Source organism: Pituophis catenifer, unplaced genomic scaffold (genome assembly GCF_029215685.1).
Source record: "Pituophis catenifer annectens isolate HBS135680 unplaced genomic scaffold, rPitCat1.0.hap2 SCAF_1, whole genome shotgun sequence".
NCBI classification, from domain to species: domain Eukaryota; kingdom Metazoa; phylum Chordata; class Lepidosauria; order Squamata; family Colubridae; genus Pituophis; species Pituophis catenifer.
Genome location: NW_027256881.1, coordinates 199378817 through 199400880, shown reverse-complemented (window position 1 = coordinate 199400880; position 22064 = coordinate 199378817). Strand labels below are relative to the sequence as shown.

The following is a 22064-nucleotide window of genomic DNA, read 5'->3' as shown; positions in this document are numbered from 1 at the left end:
TGTTAACCAAATCAGTGTAGTTGTTAAGTTAATTACAAAATCATTGAGTGACTCTTGACTCTCTCCATCAACTTTGCTTGTTGGAAGCCATTTGGGAAGGTTGCAAATGGCGATCACATGACCTCAGGATGATACAATCATTGTTAATACATGCCAGTTGCCAAGTGCCTGAATTTTTAGTCCTTGAACCTGGGGATATCATGACAGTTTAAGTGTGAAGACCAAACATAAGCCAATTTTTCCAGGGCTGTTGTAATTTTGAATGGCCACAAAACAGATGATTGTAAGTTGAAGATTACCTGTGTCTGAAATATTACATGTTGACTGTTCTTGTCTCAGTACAACATAGTAGTGAGACCTGATGTAAGCTTACTTTTGATTTCTGAGATTCCAAGAATGCTTGGAGTTTAGACAAACCATGACAGAGTTTGAACTGTTCCATGACAACCTTTGAATTGTTCATCCACTCTTACGTCATTATGAGCCATGGTGGCACAGTGATTAGAGTGCAGTACTGCAGGCTGCTTCTGCTGACTGCCGACTGCCTGCAATTTGCATTCAAATCTCACCAGACTCAAGGCTGACTCAGCCTTCCATCCTTCCGAGGTGGGTAAAATGAGTACCCAGATTGTTGGGGGCAATATGCTGACTCTGTAAACCACTTAGAGAGGGCTGTAAGGCACTGTGAAGTGGTATATAAGTCTTAAGTGCTATTGCTATTGCTATTATGCCAATACTGGGGTCCTTGAGCACAATCTTTGGATCCAATGGGCTAGTACATTCTCTCACTGTCTTAAGCATAGACTTCGATCAACTGCAATCTATAAGTAGACTATAGCTGTTTAAAATAATTTTTCTGTTTGCTAAAATCTTTTCCTTGCTAGTTTACTTTGTATCCTGTTACTTTCCAGTTCTTATAAAAAAAAAAAGGGTAAGACCATGACTGCTGCATTTCTTACTATGAGATAAAAGCAGAGAATAATACTATCTAAAACTGGTATCTGCTCATTCCAGTATAGATTTCTCAAACTGCTATAGTTTCACGTGAGTCAGATCATGCATGGACCACAGAGTATGTGAAATCAACTTGATGCCCCATATTGAAGGGTATTTTGCAAAAGCTGTCTCTGAATTCTTGTTGATTAGCTCTTTAAAGCATTGGGTCAACTGTATAGTAGAAATCTAAAAGTATTCCTCTGAAAATAAATTTAAAGGTATATTATTTTCTCTTCTAAAGATTGAAAATGGGTATCAAGAACTGGTGTGGCCTTCTGCAAATTGTCATTCTTCTGCTGAAGCTACTTCTACGAGTAGAGGACAGGGAACATTTATGGCAAGGAAAACAGAGCACACATCTGCTGCCTCAACCCCAACAACCTATAACAAGTTTCCAAAGAATGGGAGTACAGAGGAATTTCCTCCTCCACCATCAACAGATTTACTACAGGTTCCCTCTGAAATGACAGAGTTTTCCCAGTCCCTTGAACCCCCTCTCTCTCCATCCAAGCAAGTTCTTCCCAAGGATTTATATTCCAGGCAAAGAAATCTTTATGAATTAAATCGTTTATACAAACACATTCACCCTGAATTAAGGAAGAATTTAGAAAAAGATTACTTCAAGGATATTTCTGACATAGTCTGTGGCAGCAACACTGAAATGGATAGCTCAGTAGGAGGAGATGTCCTTCAGGCTAAACAAGTCTTTGAAAACTCAGAAAGCAGCCCTGAGAAAAGCATGAGCCCAGAAAGAGAATATTTAGAATGGGATGAGATCCTAAAGGGAGAGGTCCAATCCATGAAGTGGATTTTTGAAAATCAGCCCCTGGATTCAATAAAGGACGAGTCGCCCGACCAAGACAATGCTAAAAGCATTGCAGGTCAAGAAATAATTGCTGGAGGAGATGTTAAGTATACTACTTGGATGTTTGAAACACAACCCATAGATGCACTGAGTGCAAATTTTTCAGACGATGCAGGAGCTGCAGATCGAATTCCAGATTTAGCTCGAGGAGATGTCCGCACAGCCACATGGATGTTTGAAACTCAGTCACTGGATTCAATGAATAAAATTCACCATGAACAGGAAGAAGAGTCAAATGAAAATTCAGTCGAGGAAATCACTGGTGGAGATGTCAAAACAGTGAAATATATGTTTGAAACACAGAACTTGGATAGTCTTGGGCAGCTTTATTCGGTGGACGAAGCTAAGCTCCTGCAACTGAGATCAGAACTAAAGGAGATTAAAGGCGATGTAAAGAGAAGTATAAGGCATTTTGAAACGCTGCCAATGTATGTTATTCAAAACAATTTAGGTCAAATGCTGGAAATTAAAACAGTCCACAGAGAAGATCTGGAGAAGGGAGATGTCAAAACAGTTCATTGGATGTTTGAAACTCAGCCTCTGGATGTTATCAATAAAGACTCCATGGAAATCAAAGTTGTCCGTGGAATTTCCATGGAAGAAAACGTTAAAGGGGAAGTGAGCAGGGCAAAATGGTTATTTGAAACCCAGCCTTTAGATACTATTAAAGAGTCTGAGGAACCTGCTGCAGAAAAAGAAATCATACTGGGGACCGACGTCTGCAAAAAATGTTGGCTGTTTGAGACTCAGCCTCTTGATACCTTAAAAGAAAATGAAGACCCAAATGTTTTGCCCACCGTAGAAATCATCGGAGGAGATGTAAACACTACTAAACACCTATTTGAAACATTGCCGATGGATCTGTTAAAAGACAGCCCAGATGTTGAAAAACTTCAAAAAATGGCTGCCACTGAGGAAGAGAAAGGCGATGTGAAGCATCAGAAATTGATTTTTGAGACGAAACCTCTTGAACAGATTAGGGAAGAAAGGAAAGAATTCATAAGAACTGTGAAACTGGAGGAAATTGACAAGGGAGATGTGAGCAGCTGTAAGCATGCATTTGAAACGTGCTGGTTCAGCAAACATAATGACTCACACAAAATCCATGTTGAAGGCGTAACAAGAGGCGCCGTAAAATTGAATAAAGATATTTTTGAAACTATTCCATTATACGCAATCCAGGATAATCTTGGGAAATACCATAAAGTTAAAACAATTCGTCAAGAAGAGGTGATCCGAGGAGATGTCAGGAACTGCAGGTGGCTTTTTGAAACAAGGCCTATTGACCAGTTTGATGAGAGCATTGAGAAAATCGAGATCATCAAAGGGATAACCTCCAAAGAAGTACAGTCGGGTGATGTGAAGACAGCAAAATGGCTGTTTGAAACTCAGCCTCTTGACTCCATTAAATATTTTAGCAACGTAGAAGACGAAGAAAGCAAGCAACAGACAGAGGCTACGGAAGTGGTCAAAGGGGATGTCGGGATGTGCAAGTGGTTGTTTGAAACTCAGCCAATGGAATCTCTGTATGAGAAAGAGACAACGGTAACAACCACTGACGAAATACAGAGAGGAGATGTGAAAACATGCACCTTGCTATTTGAAACACAGTCTCTTGACGCGATCGGGGTGGAATCAGAAACAGCTAAGCTGCACACGGTTGAGCAGGAGGACATTCAAGGCAGCGATGTCCGCACGGCATGTTTCCTTTTTGAGACAGAAAAGCTAGAGAACATACAAGGAGAAGAAGACGACAAAGAACTCACGCGAATTGTGGAAATTGATATCCAGCCTGGAGATGTCTCTACCATGAAATATAAATTTGAGACCCAACCATTAGACTCGCTCAGTATCGACTCAGAGGAAGTCCTGAACAAAATTAAAACCATACAAAGTGAAGATATACAAAAAGGAGACGTTTTGCGTTGCTGTTGGCTTTTCGAAAACCGGTCCCTTGGTGAAATATCAGAGGACAAAGAAGAAAGGACTTCTTTGGCCCAAACCGTTACAGATGTACAAGATGGGCATGTGAAAAATGGCTGCTTCATCTTTGAGACGTTTTCTCTGGACCAGATTAAAGATGAAGATGCCGTGGAGGAAAATACGAAGAAAACCATCAGCCATGAAGAAATAACAAAGGGGGATGTGAAAAGCTACAAAATGCTTTTTGAGACCCAGCCACTTTATGCAATTCAGGACAAAGAAGGATATTATCATGAGGTGACTACGGTGAAGAAGGAGGAAGTTATCCATGGAGATGTACGTGGCACCCGGTGGCTGTTTGAAACTAAGCCTCTAGGCTCAATAAATGAGTCTGAAAACGTGTATGTTATAAAATCAGTCACCCAGGAAGATATCCAGAAAGGAAATGTTAGCTCCGTTAGATACCGATTTGAAACACAGTCATTGGACACGATTTCAGATGAGGAGAAGTTCGTTGTCCCCACAGTGAATAGTGTCCAGGGTGGTGATGTGAAAGCCAACAAGAAATTATTTGAATCTGAAGAAACCCAGAGAGACAAGTATGTAAGAACAGTGAATGTCAGCGAAATACAACAAGGCAATGTTAAAACATGTACTTGGTTATTTGAAACACGGACCATTGATGAAATTAGAGGGGAAGATTCGGAATACAAAGACATCCAGACAGTAACGAGGGAAGAAGTCCAGGAGGGGGATGTTCAGCATGCAGTATGGCTCTTTGAAAACCAGCCTCTAGATTCCATTAAAGAAAATGATGAGACAGATACAGAAATAGATAAAGAGGAAATTCCACAGGCCGATGTAAAAACCACCACATGGCTTTTTGAAACCACGCCTTTCCATGAATTTAATGAAAGTAGAATTGAAAAGGAAGAAATTGTTGGGAAAAGTGTGAAAGAGACTTTAAAGGAACTTTATTCGCAGAAAGTTGTAGAGACTCATGGGATCATCTTGGAGGCAGATGAAATTGGAGATGTCCGAATGGCAAAATATAGGTTGATGAATCAGGAAACTCCTGAAATACAAAAGGAAGAGATTATTAAAGGAGATTTAGCCAACATCATGATAAACCTCCTGTCCAAACCAAGTACTATGGAAAGGGAAAGTAAAGTAAATGAAGATGAAAAGGGCAATGTAGATTTCACCAAAAAGCAACTGATGAATACCTCAACATCGGTGCTTGTTGAAAAAGAAGAGGTAGTGAGAGGTGATATACAACGAGCCATTAAAAAACTGTTTAATCAGGATCGTTCTGTAAAACGTGGGATTTTAATTCAGGAAAGTGAAAGGGGTGATGTTAATATGACCATCTATTCTCTCTTCCACAAAAAAGAAAACAATAAAGTTGAACAAGATGAAGTTATAGGCGGTGATGTAAAGCGTACAATTCACAGTCTTCTCTCTTCTGTAATGAATCATGAAATATCAGAAAGACCTAAAATAGATGATTCAGAAAGGGGCAACGTTCAGTTTTTTACAACTTGCATAGAAGCTGGAGCTTTGGACTATTTGAAATTACTCCAATCAGAGACAAATGAAGCATATGCTAGAAAAAATCAAGATGAGGAAGGAGAAATAGTTGGTGGAGATGTTGAAGGCACTAAACTATTACTAAAGAAAAAGAAGTCTCAAATACAGCGAACGGTTAACGAAGCTGACATAATTCCTGGCGATGTCTGTAATGCCCTTAAAATCTTTACGACTGAGCCACAAGTTACATCTTGTCATGTAGACAAAGAAGAAATTATAAAAGGTGATTTGAAGACAACTTTAAATTCCCTAAGTCAGGCTATAAATCAGACCACTGTTACGGAGAAAGAAGAAATTGCAAAAGCTGACATCCATGCAATTTTGAAGTCTCTTCAAGAATCAGTTTATCAACCAAGAGAGACAGAAAAACCAGAGGTTGTTCCTGGTGATATTAAACAGACCATTGAATCTCTGGAGAAAGCAATACAAACAAAAAATGAAGTCTTGAGAGAAGAGGTTGTCCAACATGACCTTGAATCCACACTAAAACCTTTAAAAACAGTTCAGCAATCTTTCAAGGAAACAGACAAAGAAGTATTCAGAGGCAATACTCAAACTGCTATAGAGAGCTTGCTGGACACCTCTGAAGAAACAAAATTAAGGCAATACCAAAGATTCACAGAAGCACAGGTAAAACAAAGTAAGGAAATGTTGCTGAAGCCATCTCAACAATTAGCCCAGAACAAAGTCAATCCAATTGAACACTTGAAAAACAATAATACATTTCTTCAGAAGGAAATGATGACCCAAAAGAAGAGTTTTCTCACAGAAGATGTCAAAGCAATCCATTTGGATCCGAGATGGAACACCAAGAGTCATGAGATGGAGAAGAAAAATATGAAGGCCTTACCTAAATCTCAGTACAAAGTCACTGAAAAAGCAGATGAATCTTCTGTGGATAAAGTCACAGCAAAGAGACATAGAGATCAATATGTGATTGACCAAACTAGTTTTTGCAATAATGTTGAGAAGAATGAAAGTTCAAAGGAGTCAGAGGCAAGCAGAATATTGATGAAGGGCCATTCAACCAATGAGATGCAGAGTGCAAAACAAATGACAGGAAAGAAACAAAGCATCTTTCATGAATATAAAGATGAAAAATATGTTGATGTGAGAAGTCAGGGTGAGACGAAAGCAAAATCGGCCCAGCCAACATGTGATCGCCAGAGCTCCAATTACAGAGGGACGGAACAACTGATCAATCGGTCAACTGGCCTGATTTCCAAAGCGGCTGGTCATCTTGAAACAAAAGAGGTGCAACAAGACAGAAAGCGATCACAGCATTCAAAGGAGGTTTGCAGAGGGAAGAAAAACAATGTCGTGGCAAGCCAAGCTCAGGTTTCCATGGCATCGGAGCAGAATGTAAAATCCAATCAAAAAGTCAGAGTCACACAGGAAATGCACAGGCAATTCAAAGAAGCTGAAAGGAAGCAAAAATGCAGTGAGAAATCCATTTTGAAGTACTCAGGAAAATGTAACATTGAAGGTGCTGATGAAGATTTGAGGGTTCAAGTGAAAAATCCTGTGAATCCATTCAAGTATCCTAAAGGCTTAGATAGGTCAGAAATCGATTCTCCCTCTCCCCCTCCTCCACCCCCACCTCCTCCACCTCCACTTCCACTGGCTTCATCTGAAGTTGACTTTCCTTTGCCGCCGCCACCTCCTCATTTATTGATGCCTTGTGATAGACAGAAGTTTCCTTCTCCACCATCACTACCAAATGAAGAGGTTAAGTCAGAGCAGGAGAGTTTTCCCCCTCCACCACCCACTGCAGAAGAGAAATGTGACACTGAATTGACATCTCATCTGCCTCCCCCACCACTCCCTCAGGCAAAAGAAAGTTTCTTCAAAAGCCTAGACAAAACAGTTCAATCTCAGAGCAGGACCCCATACAACACAAAACATCTTCAGGCAGAACTTATGAAAGAATTAGAAGCGAGCCGGTGCAAAACATCGAGAAAAATGCAGCCGAGGATTATTCAGATGCACAAAGAGATTGATAAGACAAATACAGTGGAAGAAAGGGCAGAAAGTTCAATGTTGAGGAACACTGTTAGTCATGAAAGAAAAGAGAAGAAAGTCTGCACCAAAAATGAGGATGTTAAAAGGGCCGCATCAGTTATGGATACTATCAGTCTGGAAGTATCACCGTCGAATAAGACATTTCCACATTTTAGGTCTCCTTCTCTTCCAGCAGAGGCAACGCTAGCACCACCTAAGCCTTATGTACGGAAGTTTAAAACTCCTTTAATGATCGCAGAAGAAAAATACAAACTGCAAAAGGAAGAGATGGAACAAAAACAAACTAAGGATGTTTGTCAACTTCAGGTGAGAATGAACAGTGAAAGCTGGGGAAGATTAGCTCAGGCAGAGTCAGAAGGTGGCCTGCCCATGCCAAAATCATATAAACAGGATGAAATCACTCCGCAAGGGTCATTGCCCTCTGAAGTTCCAGCTACACCGGCTGAGCCTGAATGCCAGAGGAAGCCTCAAGTCACCAATTCAGAAGCTGATGACCTACAGCCCTTACCAAAACAATTCATGGCTGAACAGTCTCAAAATGTTTCAAAGCGCTCGGCAGAAGAACACATCAGGAAAAAAGCAGTCCATGAATCACAACATCTTACAAAACAGAGTGTATCTTCTGAAAAAGTACAGACCCACAAAGAACATGCAATGAGCCAGAAAGAGCAGCACCAAAATGAGGAACAGTTGCATGCGTCAAATAATAAAACAGCGTACCCCTCTTTCAAAGTTAGAACCATCCAGGTTTCCGCCTGTGATCATACCTTACCTAAAGGCCACAGGGATTCCATGATTTATAAAAAGCAAGAGGGGTCAAGTGTCCATGGTATTGTGAAGCAACAGGTTCAAGAAAAACAGAAAGAAAACATAAGCAAGAAAAGTGCTGCAGGGAATTGCATGAAAGTGGATGGGAAAATCCACACGGAAAATACACTTTTTAAGTATGCTGAAGGTAGGCAAGACATCGGGGATAAAGAATCTAGTGAAACGAAACAGAGATTAGTTCAAAGAAAGGAAACGGAGAAAGACAAAATGAAACAAGAAAAAAAATCTTTAGCTATGGAAGGAAAGGAAAGCCAGGCAATTGCTCACCTCAAAGAAGAGAAAGGAATAATTCAAAGAAAAGAACAAGTGGCTAGCAGTAAATCAGAAAAAATGGTTAAGCAAAAAATAATCGATATACATAAAGAATTTCAGACTGTGCATTCCAAACCAGAATCAACTTTTGTTTTGGAGACAAACGTTCAGAATAAAAACCTGTCTCAGGAAAAGAATAATCTACAAGGACAGGGAGAATATACCTGGGAAATTACCTCAGAACAGAAAAAAAGCCCTCATAAGACACCAGAGCCAAAAAAAGAGCCTGTGCAAGAAAAAATGCTACCATCTAGTTCACCAAGAGGATCCCTACAGAAAAGTGAGAAAAACTCAGTAGACATATTAGAGTTGTTGAGGAAACGGGAGGAGATACAACAGCTGTTGTCCAGAATGAAAGAATTTGAGATGGAGCCAAGTAAAAATGGAATGAAAACATTTCAGGTGTTCTTAAGTGTTATTCCAGAATGGCTGGTAGAACAAGAAAAGAAGCAAGACTTAAGTTACATTGCACGGGAAGACAGTGTTGAAAAGATGAGGGAAGAATTGTTGGTTATTAAAGATCAAGCTTCCCAAATACTTCACTCATGTGAAGAGGCGATCCAAGCAGCCATGATTTCAACAAATTCCCTGAAGTGTAAAAAAAATGTTCACAGCGCTAGAGGATCATCGCAGAAAATAGCTAAAGTCACTGTTGGATCCAGCAGAAAAGATTCACAGATATCCAAGAAAGAAATGTCCAAAGACATCATGGCACACCAAGAAGTAAAGCAGAAACTCAGTGCAAACAGATTTTCAGAAATCACAACTTCTTCACCATCTCTAAGAATGCGAGCGCCTTCACCCACTTATATCACAATTGAATCTAGATGTGTTGAATCTCCTTTCAGGGATTTATTGTCTCCAGTCCAAAGAGAAAGCACTCCGGTTCCACCATCACCCCCACCAAAATCTACTACACCAACATCTAAGATACATCAGTCATCCATCCGTTCTGAGCAACTTGCAAAACTTAAAGACACTACAGTAAAACTAGCTCAAGGGGCAATCCCAAATAGATCATTTACTCCAATTCCTATTGTGGAGAAAAGGTCGGAGATTATAAAATCTCCTGCAACCCTCCGTCGGCAAATCAAGATTGATACACGTCAACCTGACATTTGCAAAGCACCATTTCCAAAAGACACCCATGTAACTGCAGAGGCAGTGGCAAAAGTCAAAGAGACACATGAAGAATCCCAAGTAAATCAAATGTACGTCTCTCAAAAAGGTGGGAGCATTCCGGTAGAGCCCCATGGACAAAGTGTAGGCTCTATTTCCATTTCACATAGCTTTGAGGTTCCTAAGTCTGGTCCTAAAGGGTTTAGGCATAGGTATGAAGCATCTGACCAGGTGATTCACATAAGGAAGGAGCCAGAGCTACCTGAAGCGTTTGGCAGTGACTATGAATATAAAACGGATGCAATGTTACAGGCTTTCAATGATCAGACATTAAGTGAGGGAAAATTCAAGAACAAATATGTTGAAAATGGTATCATGAGTGACAAGTCAAAGGAAGTCAGGTGTAGATCAAGAAAGGACAGACTTAGCCAAACTTCCCAAGAGCAAGACAACAGAAAAGATAGCTTCCAAAAATGTCCTGGAAAGCATCAAAGAGAATCAAAGGAAACTAACTCTAAGAAGCAAAACCAACGTGTCATTAAAGAGCATTCCTGTGAGCCCAGGGTCTGCTTTGAGGCAAAGTCCCCCATAGGACACTCCTATGGCATGGAGTCTTTTGAGAACACGGTCATTGAATCTAGAACCGCGGCCTCCACCGCACAGAGCACCGATGGAACTCAGTCAGGATTTGGCTTCAAACGGGCCCCTCCGACCTATGAAGATGTCATCTCAGGGCACATCTTAGATATTGCTGCTCCCGGTTCACCAGAAAATCTTCTAAGGAACTTTCAGAAGACTTGGCAGGAAAGCGAGAGAGTGTTTCAAAGCCTTGGCTACACCATGTCAGAAGCTACTGAAGCAGAAGTGAGAAGTAGTTTCCACGAGGAAGCAGAGTTTATCAGTGGTAAATAAGCATGCGATGTGTGAAGGAAGCTTTTAGCGTGTGCAGCCACGGCAATAAAACACTCTGTAGAATTAAAATGCAGTTGGAAGGAGAAAGTAACACAACTCCAGCTAACACTTCTTTGCTTCCCCTTCTCTCTTTCCTCTCTCCCAGAAATCTCTATTCCCTTTCTAAAAGCATGAATTTACTATATGCGCTGAGCATGTTGGCTAACCAATACTGAGGGTGTGAAGTGTGGTCTCTCCCAAGGTAAAAGCTATATTCCAATTTTGCTGATAAAATAATTTCCCTGAATTTTAATTAAAAAAACTAATATCTCACAAAATATGTTTTATAGCGATTGTGTTGCTTTGCTCAAGTTAAAAACATATATACTACGGGTTGTTGTTGTTGTTGCTGTTGTAGAACTGCATGAAGCCCTTAGGGTAAATGCCGCATACTTTGACAAAGTGCCATTTTATGTAACATATGTTCATTTTCATAGGACAGAATCACTTCTTTTAGAACAGGGCCTTTTAAACTGGGATGGTGTGTGTGTGTGTGTGTGTGTGACACCTGAAACAATTGTTCCAGGTTCTGCACACGGGGTGGAGTGCAATCCAAAGTGCTATTTACCATTTGGAATATATTGTATTTATTGGGTGGGTACAATATTTTATTTGCAGGCCGAAGTCCCAAGGACAATCAGAAATTGTTCTGGGGGTATTGAAAATAATTAAATTATAGAGGTAACAGAAGTTATATTTGTAGGAATATTTTAATTTCTGGACACTACGGTCAAATCTAATCATGTACAGGTAGCCTTGCTTAGCAACCATAATTGGAACCAGTAACTTGGTTGTTAAACGATGTAGTTGCTAAACGAAGTCATGTGACCGTGACAGGCAAATGACCTTTTTTCCCATAGACATGGTCACTAAACAAAAAATAACAATTTATGCAATTTATGACTTTACTTCTGCTTCTGTATTAACTCTGTCACAAACTGGTTGCGAAGCAGATAAATTAGAAGAATTAGAATTAGAATAAAAAGTTATTGTCATTTTAAATGCATACTAATCAACATACATTAAACTTAAATTTCATTGCATTCAACTCTCAAATGGTGAGCACATGACTGCAAGGTGTCTAGTTTAATGAAAACAAGGACTAGGGGTGACCTGGTAGCAGGCCCAATATCCAAGGGGCTGCCAGAAAGAAGAGGGAGTAAATCTATTCTCCCAAACACCTGAAGGCAGGACAAGAAACAGCTGATGGAAACTAATCAAGGAGAGAACCAACCTAGAACCAAGGAAACATTTCCTGACAGCGAGAACATCAGTGGAACGACTTGCCTCCAGAAGTTGTGGGTGCTCCATCACTGGAGGTTTTTAAGAAGTGATTGGACAACCATTTGTCTGAAATGGTATAGGGTTTCCTCCTTGATAGGAAGTTGGACTAGAAGGCCTCAAACGTACCTTCTAACTCTGTTATTCTGTTATGTTGTAATGGTCAGAAATGCAAGGATTGGTCGCAAAGTTATTTTGTAGTGCCATTGTAAATTTGAACAGTTACACCTGTAAAAAACAAACAAACAAAAATCAGATGACTTCTCAAGAATTGCAAATGGAACAAAATAAGATTCCACCCCCTTCCTCCTTCCCTCTCCTGCCCATTAGGTCTGCAGGGCACAGAATCTTCTGAAAATTGTGAATTGGCCCAAGGGAAGCAGGTTTGAAGAGAATTTTGCCAGAATTAAAAAAAAATGTATATCTGAAACGCTACAGTATGTCCTAAACACGCTTGGGGAAAAAAATTCTTTGAGAATTGGAGATAATTTCTCCTGGGTTTTCTTTGCTTCCTCCAGAGGTTGTTTTCAGCAGGTTCTGACCAGTTCTGGAGAACCGGTAGTGGAAATTTTGAGTAGTTTGGAGAACCGGTAGTAAAAAGTCTGACTGGCCCCACCCCCATCTATTATCTGCCTCCCAAGTCCCAGCTGTTTGGGAGGAAATGGGGATTTTGCAGTATCCTTCCCCTGCCACACCCACCAAGCCATGCCCATGAAGCTATGCCATGCCCATCAAGCCACACCTCCACAGAACCGGTAGTAAAAAAAATTGAAACCCACCATTGGCTTCCTCACACCCCACACCCCACCCCCAGATTTTAGTGAAGATGGCTCTTGGTTTTAATCTCCCACAGTGTCCATGATATAACGTTAATCTGAAACACTGTGGGAAAGTGGAATAGCCAGTTTGATTTAGTGGCTAAGGTACCAAGCTAGCAACCAGGAGACTAGAAATTCTAGTCTAATCCAGTCTAGACTGTGAGAGCTAGAAAATAAAAATAAAATGTGGTTGTGGCTCAGGGCTCTTCCTGGAAGAGTACGCACAAACAATAGCAGTGAGCACTCTGAAAAGTAGAATGGTGCTGGATTATGTTGAAAAACCTTCATCTTCATCATCTCCAATTATGTTCAAAATCCACCATCTGCAGCTTCAGCCATAGAGAGTAGAAGAATAAAACTCTTGGTCAGTGCAAAAGGAACCTATTTCCTTAAAGATATTTTTTTTTTTAAATCCAAATTGCAGATTCATTTATAAACAGGGTAGAAATCGCATTACCCACACAAAAGATCAAAAGCGCTGTTTTCATGAGCACAGTCTCATTCCCCAAAGTGAATTGCATTTTAGGAAAACTGTATTATTGATCAACACTGTAGATTCAATCCTTTAAAAATTGCTTTGGGTTCTTCCTGTACATAATCAACCTTGCCACGAAATAGAAGCATTTCCACTGTGAATAGGAGAGGATGTGTTTCCAATGGGAAAGTGTCACAAGTCATGGATGCAGAATTTTGCAACCAATGCAGAAGCACCTGTTTTCCTTCACTGCAATGGAAATGGAAATGGAAATGGAAATGGAAATGGAAATGGAAATGGAAGGAAGGAAGGAAGGAAGGAAGGAAGGAAGGAAGGAAGGAAGGAAGTCATTCATGTACCCTCTTTTACCTTTCGCTTTATTGAAACTATTAAAGCGTCTTCAAATAAATATAAAAAGTTTGGCATTAGTCGAAACAAAGAATTTATATCATCTGACTCCCAGAAAGCTTAAGGGTTAATTATTTGGGAGTGAAGGTTCTCAGGTTTCCTAATGATATTGCAATTTTTTTGTGCATAGCCTGAAGAAAAAAAATATAATAGTACATAGCACTGACATCATCTCATTTATTTCTAGAAAGTGCAACTTCAGGGAAAGGAAACATGCCTACTTTGTCAAAAGAGAGTTTATCCAATGGAGTGCCTAGCTGCCGACAAGCAGATTTTCCATAAATCATGTTTTCGGTGCCACCATTGCAGTAGTAAATTAAGGTAAGATGAAGCGAGCAATTAAAACATTTAAGATTCATATATTATCAAAGCTTGATTTGATGTTCAGATGAATGAATGAATGAATGAATGAATGAATGAATGAATGAATGAATGAATGAATGATACTTCAAATATTGAAAATAAATCAACATATTTAGTGCTGCCACTGAACTCTTTATCACCAGAATGATGGTGTTGGATCACTTAACTTCTGCTTTGTCTGGGCATCTCTCTATTTAAAGGGGGAAATGGTTCTTCATATTACAAAGTAAATGAAAACCATTATATAAATTGGAACAACAAGAATCTAAGTGGAAAGAATTATTGAAACGATTTCTCCCTTGAAAATGACTTAACGCTGTTTACAGATTCAGAAGAAGTAGGTGCCAAATATGCCCTGCTTTTTAAAAATACTGAGGTTAAACAGTGAAAGAAGTTCTAGACAAGGCTTACAGAAAATATTGTATTAGAAAAATAGAAAAGAGAGAAATGAACTTAGAACTTAGAATAACTTTATTGTCACTTTGAATGTACACTAATTGCCATACATTAAAATGAAATTTCATTGCATACAGCTCTCAAAGGGTCACCATCTCCAATATATACTACATAAACATGACAAAAATACAAACAAACAAACAAATAAATAAAGTATGCATATATCAATATATCAGTTGGAGGAAAGGGGTAGAAAATTTTTTGTAGTGTTCTCTGATAGACACCTCCTTCAATTACTGCCTTGCTAATGTAACCTATATACATAATATTAGTATCCACAATCAAGGGAGTATATACTGCTGTTTATATCGCTTCATTTCATAATTGCTGATAGGCAGCATGTATACAATTGTAAATACACAACAATGGGTATTTGGAAGAGAATAATATTTGAACAATGCTGATGAAGACTAGGGTTTATAGGGGCTAGGGCTAATCTGATGAATGCTCCCCCCACCTTTTTTTTCTTTCTAAGTGTATGAAAGGGATTTGTGTTATTAGTGAGCATTAGTGAGCATTACAAGTGTCTAACTGGGAAAGTACAATTCTGAATACATTGGGAGAGAATCTACACCTCATGCCTAGCCACAATTTGGTTTAGTTTTATCTTGGTCTGATGCGTAGATTCAACCACTGCAGTTGGTTGCTAAGCTATGAGTTTTGGCCTAACATTCAGTAAGACATAGATTACTATAGCTGAAACAATATATTATCTCAGCCAACTCACATATCATTTCAAACCTGGATATTTTAGAACAGGGTGTCAAACTCACGTCGTCACATTGTCATCACGTGACGTATCATAACTTTTTTCCCCTTTGCTAAAAGGGGGGTGGGCGTGGCCAGGGCGAGACATATCCAGCCCGTGGGCTGTGAGTTTGACACCCCTGTTTTGGAACATTGTTAACTGGAAAAAAATGGCTTTCTTTTTTTCACAGTAAGCCACTGTAAGCAAAAACAAATGAACCACATTAATCTCATTTGTGAACTAGGTAAAAGTTTTAAAATATGCTTAACTTTATACTAAAGCGCTTTTAAAAGTTGGACAATATTGTACCACAATGATCTTAGTAACATTTTTTTTTTAAAAAAAAAATGGTTAAAATGTGTTTTTGCTGTAATTAACATCCAGTATTTTTTTAAAAAACAAAAGATTAAATAACATTAGCTTATAATGGCGGAAAGCAGGAAACTGTGTGCCTGTTGATGGCTGATTTGTCTGAGTGCCAGGCTCCAGGAATTCTGTGGTATTTTTGAGCTTGACTTGGTCTAGAATGCTCAGTTTCCCACTTGTCACTATGGTTGATTCTGTCCATGTGAAATTAAGGAGTTTTTATTGTGTCTTCTGACTGAAGATTATTGCAGATAATTGTCTCAAAAGATGAGCAGAGATTAACACTACGATTAACACTAGACCAACATTTAAGAAGTAAACAATACCCACTCAAGGAGCTACAAACACAGGCAAATAAGTTAATAGTAAGCAGCCTAACCAAGGAACTCCTCCTATGACTGGCAGGGCAAGCCCTACTATTAAAAATAAGAACAAACCCCACACTGGTTTGTTCACAACCCACTGTTGTTACCTAATTGAGTAATGAAACATCTGCAAAAAAGCCACCAAGCTCACAGAGCACCAAACACCCCACAGTTCAGCCCTCAACTACAAATATTCTCTTCTGTTGGAACTTCTTTTTAATTCTAGCAATGAATGGAAAATGTTGAGGATGTAGCAATTCTGTTAAAATCAGGGGGCTACACAGAACTGATCCTCAAACACTGTCAAACGTTTAACAAACTTTCAAAATATTTTGCTTTAAAATACACTAAGAAAAAGACTTCTTTGATCTATTCTGTGCTACTTATTTCCCAAAGAGTGAAATTAAGCATTTAAAGCCCAATCTTAAAAGTGAACAATTTGGAATTAGATTAAATCATATTCTGAGCAATCCCATAAATATTAATTATGGCTTAAATCCAATGTATGACTAAGTATTGATCCAACTTAATACTATTTAATTTATTGGCATATTGAGAGAGAGAGAGAGAGAGAGAGAGAGGGAGGGAGGGAGGGAGGGAGGGAGAGTGTGTGTGTGTGTGTGTGTGTGTGTGTGTGTTAGTTATATTTATGGATAGTAAAATTACAATTAATTACAGCTAAAACATTCTTGGACTGTTTACGATTGAAAAATACTATAAAACATTTTTCTTTGATTTGACAGCTTAGGAAATTATGCTTCTCTCCATGGTAAAATATATTGCAAACCACATTTTAAGCAACTTTTCAAATCCAAAGGAAATTACGATGAAGGCTTTGGACACAAGCAACATAAAGAATTATGGATTTCCAAAAATCAGAAAGGCCCTAATAGTTGTGCTCCTGCTAAAGAAGTTCATAAATCCATATCAAAAGTGAATAAAACAACTGTTCCTATGTTGTGTCCTGGCAATCCACAAGTCCATTGTGAAACTATGAATGATAATTTAAAACAGAATACAGAGAGGGGCAAATTAAACATTATGTGGCCTCCTTCTACAGAAACTCCCAAAAATTCACTCTCAATTGATGTGGTTACAGTAAATAAACTAAAATGGCCCCCTGAAATTTCTGAATATGAGACTGACAGAATTAATACGACTCTTTCTGTGGGTGATACAAACCAACCACAGCTCACAAATGGTAATAGTCATCTTTGGGAGACAAACAGACAAAAGAAAAATGAAAATATTGACTTACATTCAGACAACCATTCCTCTCCCATTCCTGTGCCTAGGGAAGATGAACCTACTAATATTATTACAGCAAAGACATGCAATGATGAGAATGGAATCGTACAAAGGAGAGCAGATGTGGCTGATGATTCAGAAAAGGAAAAAGCAAGTGAAAGGAATGTAAAGGAATACGATAAGGTGGTTGTGCAAATTGCTAACAAGGGGAAAGATGGAAAAAATAACGAAGCTAATGTCACAGAAGTTATACCAGTTACAAACACTGACGATGATAATGACGCTGAATGGCAGAGTAATCAAAACAGTACTCTGAACAATAATAACAACAATAACAATGATAATAAAGGCTTTCAAACTACTTTTCCGCATCACAAACTCTGTAGTCAGGTAACATGGTTGGAGGATGGTCCATTTACAGAAGTGGGTCAGGGAAACGATCCTCCTGCCTCCAAATCTACATTTGAAAGTCTCGAAAGATGTGATGTAAATTCAAAGGTGCTCTGCCTAACTGACTCTGAAGTAAGCTATTCCACAGAGGTTTTCAGTTTCACAGATGTTGAAGGAAGCATCAAAGGAGAGAATTTCATTACCTCAGATAGTCTTATTCGGCAGAAAAATAAAGATGTCCATTGTGAAAAACAATGCATTAAGAACAAAGTCATTTTAAAGGAAGTGAATGTTGCAGAATTTCCTTTTGAAGGCAAATTACCAGGCAGTAAGCAATCAATGAAATATGTCAAAACATTAGGTGCTGTTTCAGGTGATCAAGCGGCAACAGAGTTTTTACCGGGAAATGACAGAATTGGTCTGTTTGGCTCTACAGCACCAACTGAAAATGTTGATGGTCCATGTTCTGAAGACTTCATGGATTACCATATTACAATTTGTCAGGATGAAGGCAAGGAAACCTTGCCGAAAGATGAAAGCAGATATTTAGATTTGCTGAGCTGAAACAACTGAGTAGTTTTGTCATCTCAAAAAGAACAAATCAGGATAGACCACCCCAAGTCAACGTGAGCAGATTAGGAAAAGCTGTCAGCATGACGATCATTAATTTGTACACTTGAACTGACCAAAGCAAATCTGTAATTTTCTTTGACGAATTGGTTAAAAACTTATGTATCTCTAATTTGTGGAATATGTATTTTTAAAAATCCTGTTACCTATCAGAATTTTGAAAGAAATAATTATCTACATTTGTACTAGAAAACATGGGTGAACTTAACTTGCTTAAAATCTATGTATATCTAGACTCGTTCCACAACTTTGGAAGTTACATACCTGTACTTTTATTTTTCTTTATACTTATTAAGGATTACCTCCTATGCGAGTCACCGTTGAGGAAGTAAAATGAAAAGTAACATTTTAAGATGACGTAGTGTAAATGAAATCTGTACTTACATTTCCACTGATATATGGAAGTCGTCACTTAGAACTGCAACCAACTGATGAACACTTACCTACTCTTTGAAAACACGCTGTAAGATTCTCTTCCTACTGCACTATTTCAGTGTTATGCTTTAACCACTGTAATGAATTTAGAGATTATGCACCTGGAGTGCTCTAAGAATAAGACAAATATTTCTAAAATTATTTTTTCACCTATTGTTTTACTGTAACAAAGTTGTTCTATGATATAGTAAGTATATTTGAGGTTTTCTAGCTTTTAAGCATTACACTCTTTCCCGCTAAGAAATATTGAAATGCAAGTACTCAATTGAACTAAATGATCAAAATGCACTATAGTTCCCTCACCATTTGTGAGTTATTCTCTTTATTTTTTGTTTTCCTAGAGTACATTTGCCTTGAAAGTTTTCAGGCCACGTAACATGCACATTTTGTTTCTTGAAAACCAACAAGAAAGAGCAGAATCCAACCAAAACATGCATTTGCTGAATACAATCGGAAAAAAGGGTGCATGGGATTACACATTAACAGTTCAATTCTCTTCATGTCTACTGAGAAATGTCCCATTAAGTTTAATGGACTTTGCTCCCAGAAATATAGGATATTAACTCTCTTTGCCTTTAATGAAAGAATATTAAGCTTATTATCTTCCACTGAATCCAGTAAGAAATGAACTCAGTTAAATTTCACTGGACTTTGTTCAGCAATAAAGTCAAAAGGCAGAAGGGAGAACAACATGGAAAATATTAACAGAAATGGTGAGCTGAGGAACTAATGTTAATTTACCAAATTATTCCAACTTGTTTGGAAAGCAAACCAAGCTCAGTTTTAGAATCTGTGTGTACTTAGTCACATTAGCAATGTTGATGCTTGTCCTTATGTACTGAATAAAAAGGTTTTCCTAGGTTAGCCGAGCTTGCATGAGAATACTTCATTAAGCAATTGACAAAACTGAATAAAAAGCACTTTACAAAATGCTGTTTCTGAATTTATTTTTAAACCCATTGCACTTGAAAATTGCTTGCTGTATAGCAAATTATTTGCATCCTTTTAGAATACAAGAATTACTCGGCAGTAAATATTTCAAAAACGAATACTGACCGCACAGTGAAATCTGATTTTCAAAATTATTCTTTTCTTATTGTTACATTATTTTGGTTCAAAAAATAAACTGTTCAACATCTTGTTTGCAATGTTGCCAACAGGAAGTCATAAGGAGGACTTAAGGACATGTGATGTTGAAGAATGATACTGTAATAATTGGTATTAAGTGGCCCAGTACCTCCCTTACATAGCCAAGATACAGACACAATGATGAGCTATTTCCCACAGTATTACTTTCTAAGCTCCACTTTTAAATCTAGTATTCACTGGAAGATTACCTTGGTGCACAGAGATTCCAGTTACTTATATTCTTAAGTGTTCCCAATAAATAATCATTATCATCTTTCATGAAAATGTTGAAATTTGCTAACTTTTCAAGCTGCATAAAGCAGTGACCCTCATTAATGTGAAAATTAAACATCATATCTTAACCCTAAATAATGTGAAATGGCATTTCTTTTCACAGGCCTTTAGGGTTAATAATGAGAAAATAACATTGTGAAAATTGCTGTTTATTCATTCATTTTCACTGAGTAACCTCCAAGTTCTAGCACCTAGGAGCCGCAATGGCGCATTGGTTAGAATGCAGTACTGCAGGCTACTTCTGCTGACTGCCGGATGCCTGCAATTTGGCAGATCGAATCTCACCAGGCTCAAGGTTGACTTAGCCTTCCATCCATCCGAAGTTGGTAAAATGAGGAGCCAGATTTTGGGGGCAATATGCTGACTCTGTAAACCACTTAGAGAGGGCTGTAAGGCACTGTGAAGCGGTATATAAGTCTTAAGTGCTATTGCTATCTAGCATCACACCCTGCTTATGGGGAAGACATAAAAATGTAAGAACTTTGATTACATTTATGGCCAAGAATTGGGCTGCACTTATGCATTTAGTAAGACAGAGATCATGCTGACTAGATGTTAGAGAGGTTGAAGAATTTTATTCTCCTTCCCCTCTCTCCAAACGCAAATGTTCTAACTGAAACATATAGCATATGTGGCTATTCATTGATTACTTTATTTGGACTTTCATGCTGCTTCAGTCCATAGAATCTAAGCAGCTGCATTTGCCAGATCAATCCAGGAACCACAAGTAAAACAGAGCTCAGTTGCAAGCATGAAGAGCACCAGAAGTATCCCTCTTAGACCTCTGTCCTACTTGGAGCAGATGTAGGAAGAACAGATATATTTGAATCATGACTTTCTATTACTCAAATAAATTGTTGTGAAGCAGAATACTAGGTCATTTGCCATATTTATTTTAGTAGTAAACTCCAGAACCATGAGTTATTAGCTCAGGCTGCAGTAATGTGACCTTTGGTGAGATGGATGGCAATATAAATTTGATAAATAAATAAATAGACATAAATAAAATAATGTAATAGCCATTTTTTACTTTGTCCTCTAAGCTTAGAAAAAGATAGAGAGCAAGAGGGAAGGTAAAATCTGAACACAGAAGGGTTTTTAAATTGTTTACAGACAATGCCACCATCTTTCTAAATTCCTGATTTATCTTTATTAGAATGATTTATTACATTCAATTTTTCTTGATGTCAGGTGCAAATAACAAGGAACATTTGTTGAGTTCAGAGTACAGAAGAGGTTATTATTGCTACCTCTAATACAAAAATCTAGTCAACTAACAGTGGAAGCTAAATTAGCAGTAGATAAGGGCCAACAGAATTCATGGGGGACTGGACTGGATTTAGGTCTTTTCTGACAATGCAATAACTCTAAATTGACACCTTTAACCCTGCCTTCCAGATCAGCCTCTTCTTTTCATACAATATTGTGTCCTTCAAGAGAAGTTGTTCCTTATGCCAAGCACTCTCTGCTATAGAAACTTACATACTACACCTGATATCCAGTCCACGGATGCTCAGCTGCTAATGGTCTTTGTTATTTCACAATTCATTTCATAGATGCTAATTCTTTTTTATAGATTTCCAATTTACTTTGTTCAATGCAGATTAGAAAATAAACATGTGCCTGTTCATTTATCCAATTGAATGAGGTTTCCTCTGACTTCAGAGGCATCAGGTGAGAGCAGGAAAAACTACAGAGTAAGCAGCAACCTATTTGGGGCTATATGCTCATGATATAAAAGAAATGAACCAGCACATGGGGGGGTTTGCACACAAATTTAAAGCTTGAATAATCAGAATAATAAATTAGAGACCTCTCTGTTTAAATGGAAACAGATAAGAGTTGAGAGAGTTATTTTATATAATGATGAAATTATAACATTAGTTGATTATGTACAGTCAAGTTGGTGTTGACTTTTAGTGACCACATAAAAAAGTGCCCTTGATGATCTGTCTCTAATCTGGTGTTCTGATGATGTACCCATAGCTACCGGACATAAATCAATCCACCTTGTGACTGGTCATCGGAGAGCTATGTTTTCACATCACTATCT

General features: G+C 38.3%; 1 protein-coding gene across 2 annotated transcripts in view; it reads left to right on the top strand.

Moving 5' to 3' along the window:
• Positions 1-19505, top strand: part of XIRP2 (xin actin binding repeat containing 2) — an 89634-nt gene extending 70129 nt beyond the window's left edge. The window contains exons 6-8 of one of the 2 annotated variants that reach the window (XM_070938530.1): positions 1238-10559; positions 13776-13909; positions 18451-19505. In XM_070938530.1, coding sequence (XP_070794631.1) covers positions 1238-10559; positions 13776-13870 — 9417 coding nt within the window. In that variant the 3' untranslated portion in view covers positions 13871-13909; positions 18451-19505. Of the gene's footprint in view, positions 1-1237; positions 10560-13775; positions 13910-16629; positions 16717-18450 lie in introns of those variants that run through there. The other variant, XM_070938451.1, reaches the window with a different exon arrangement.
• The last annotated feature ends 2559 nt before the right edge of the window (positions 19506-22064 follow it).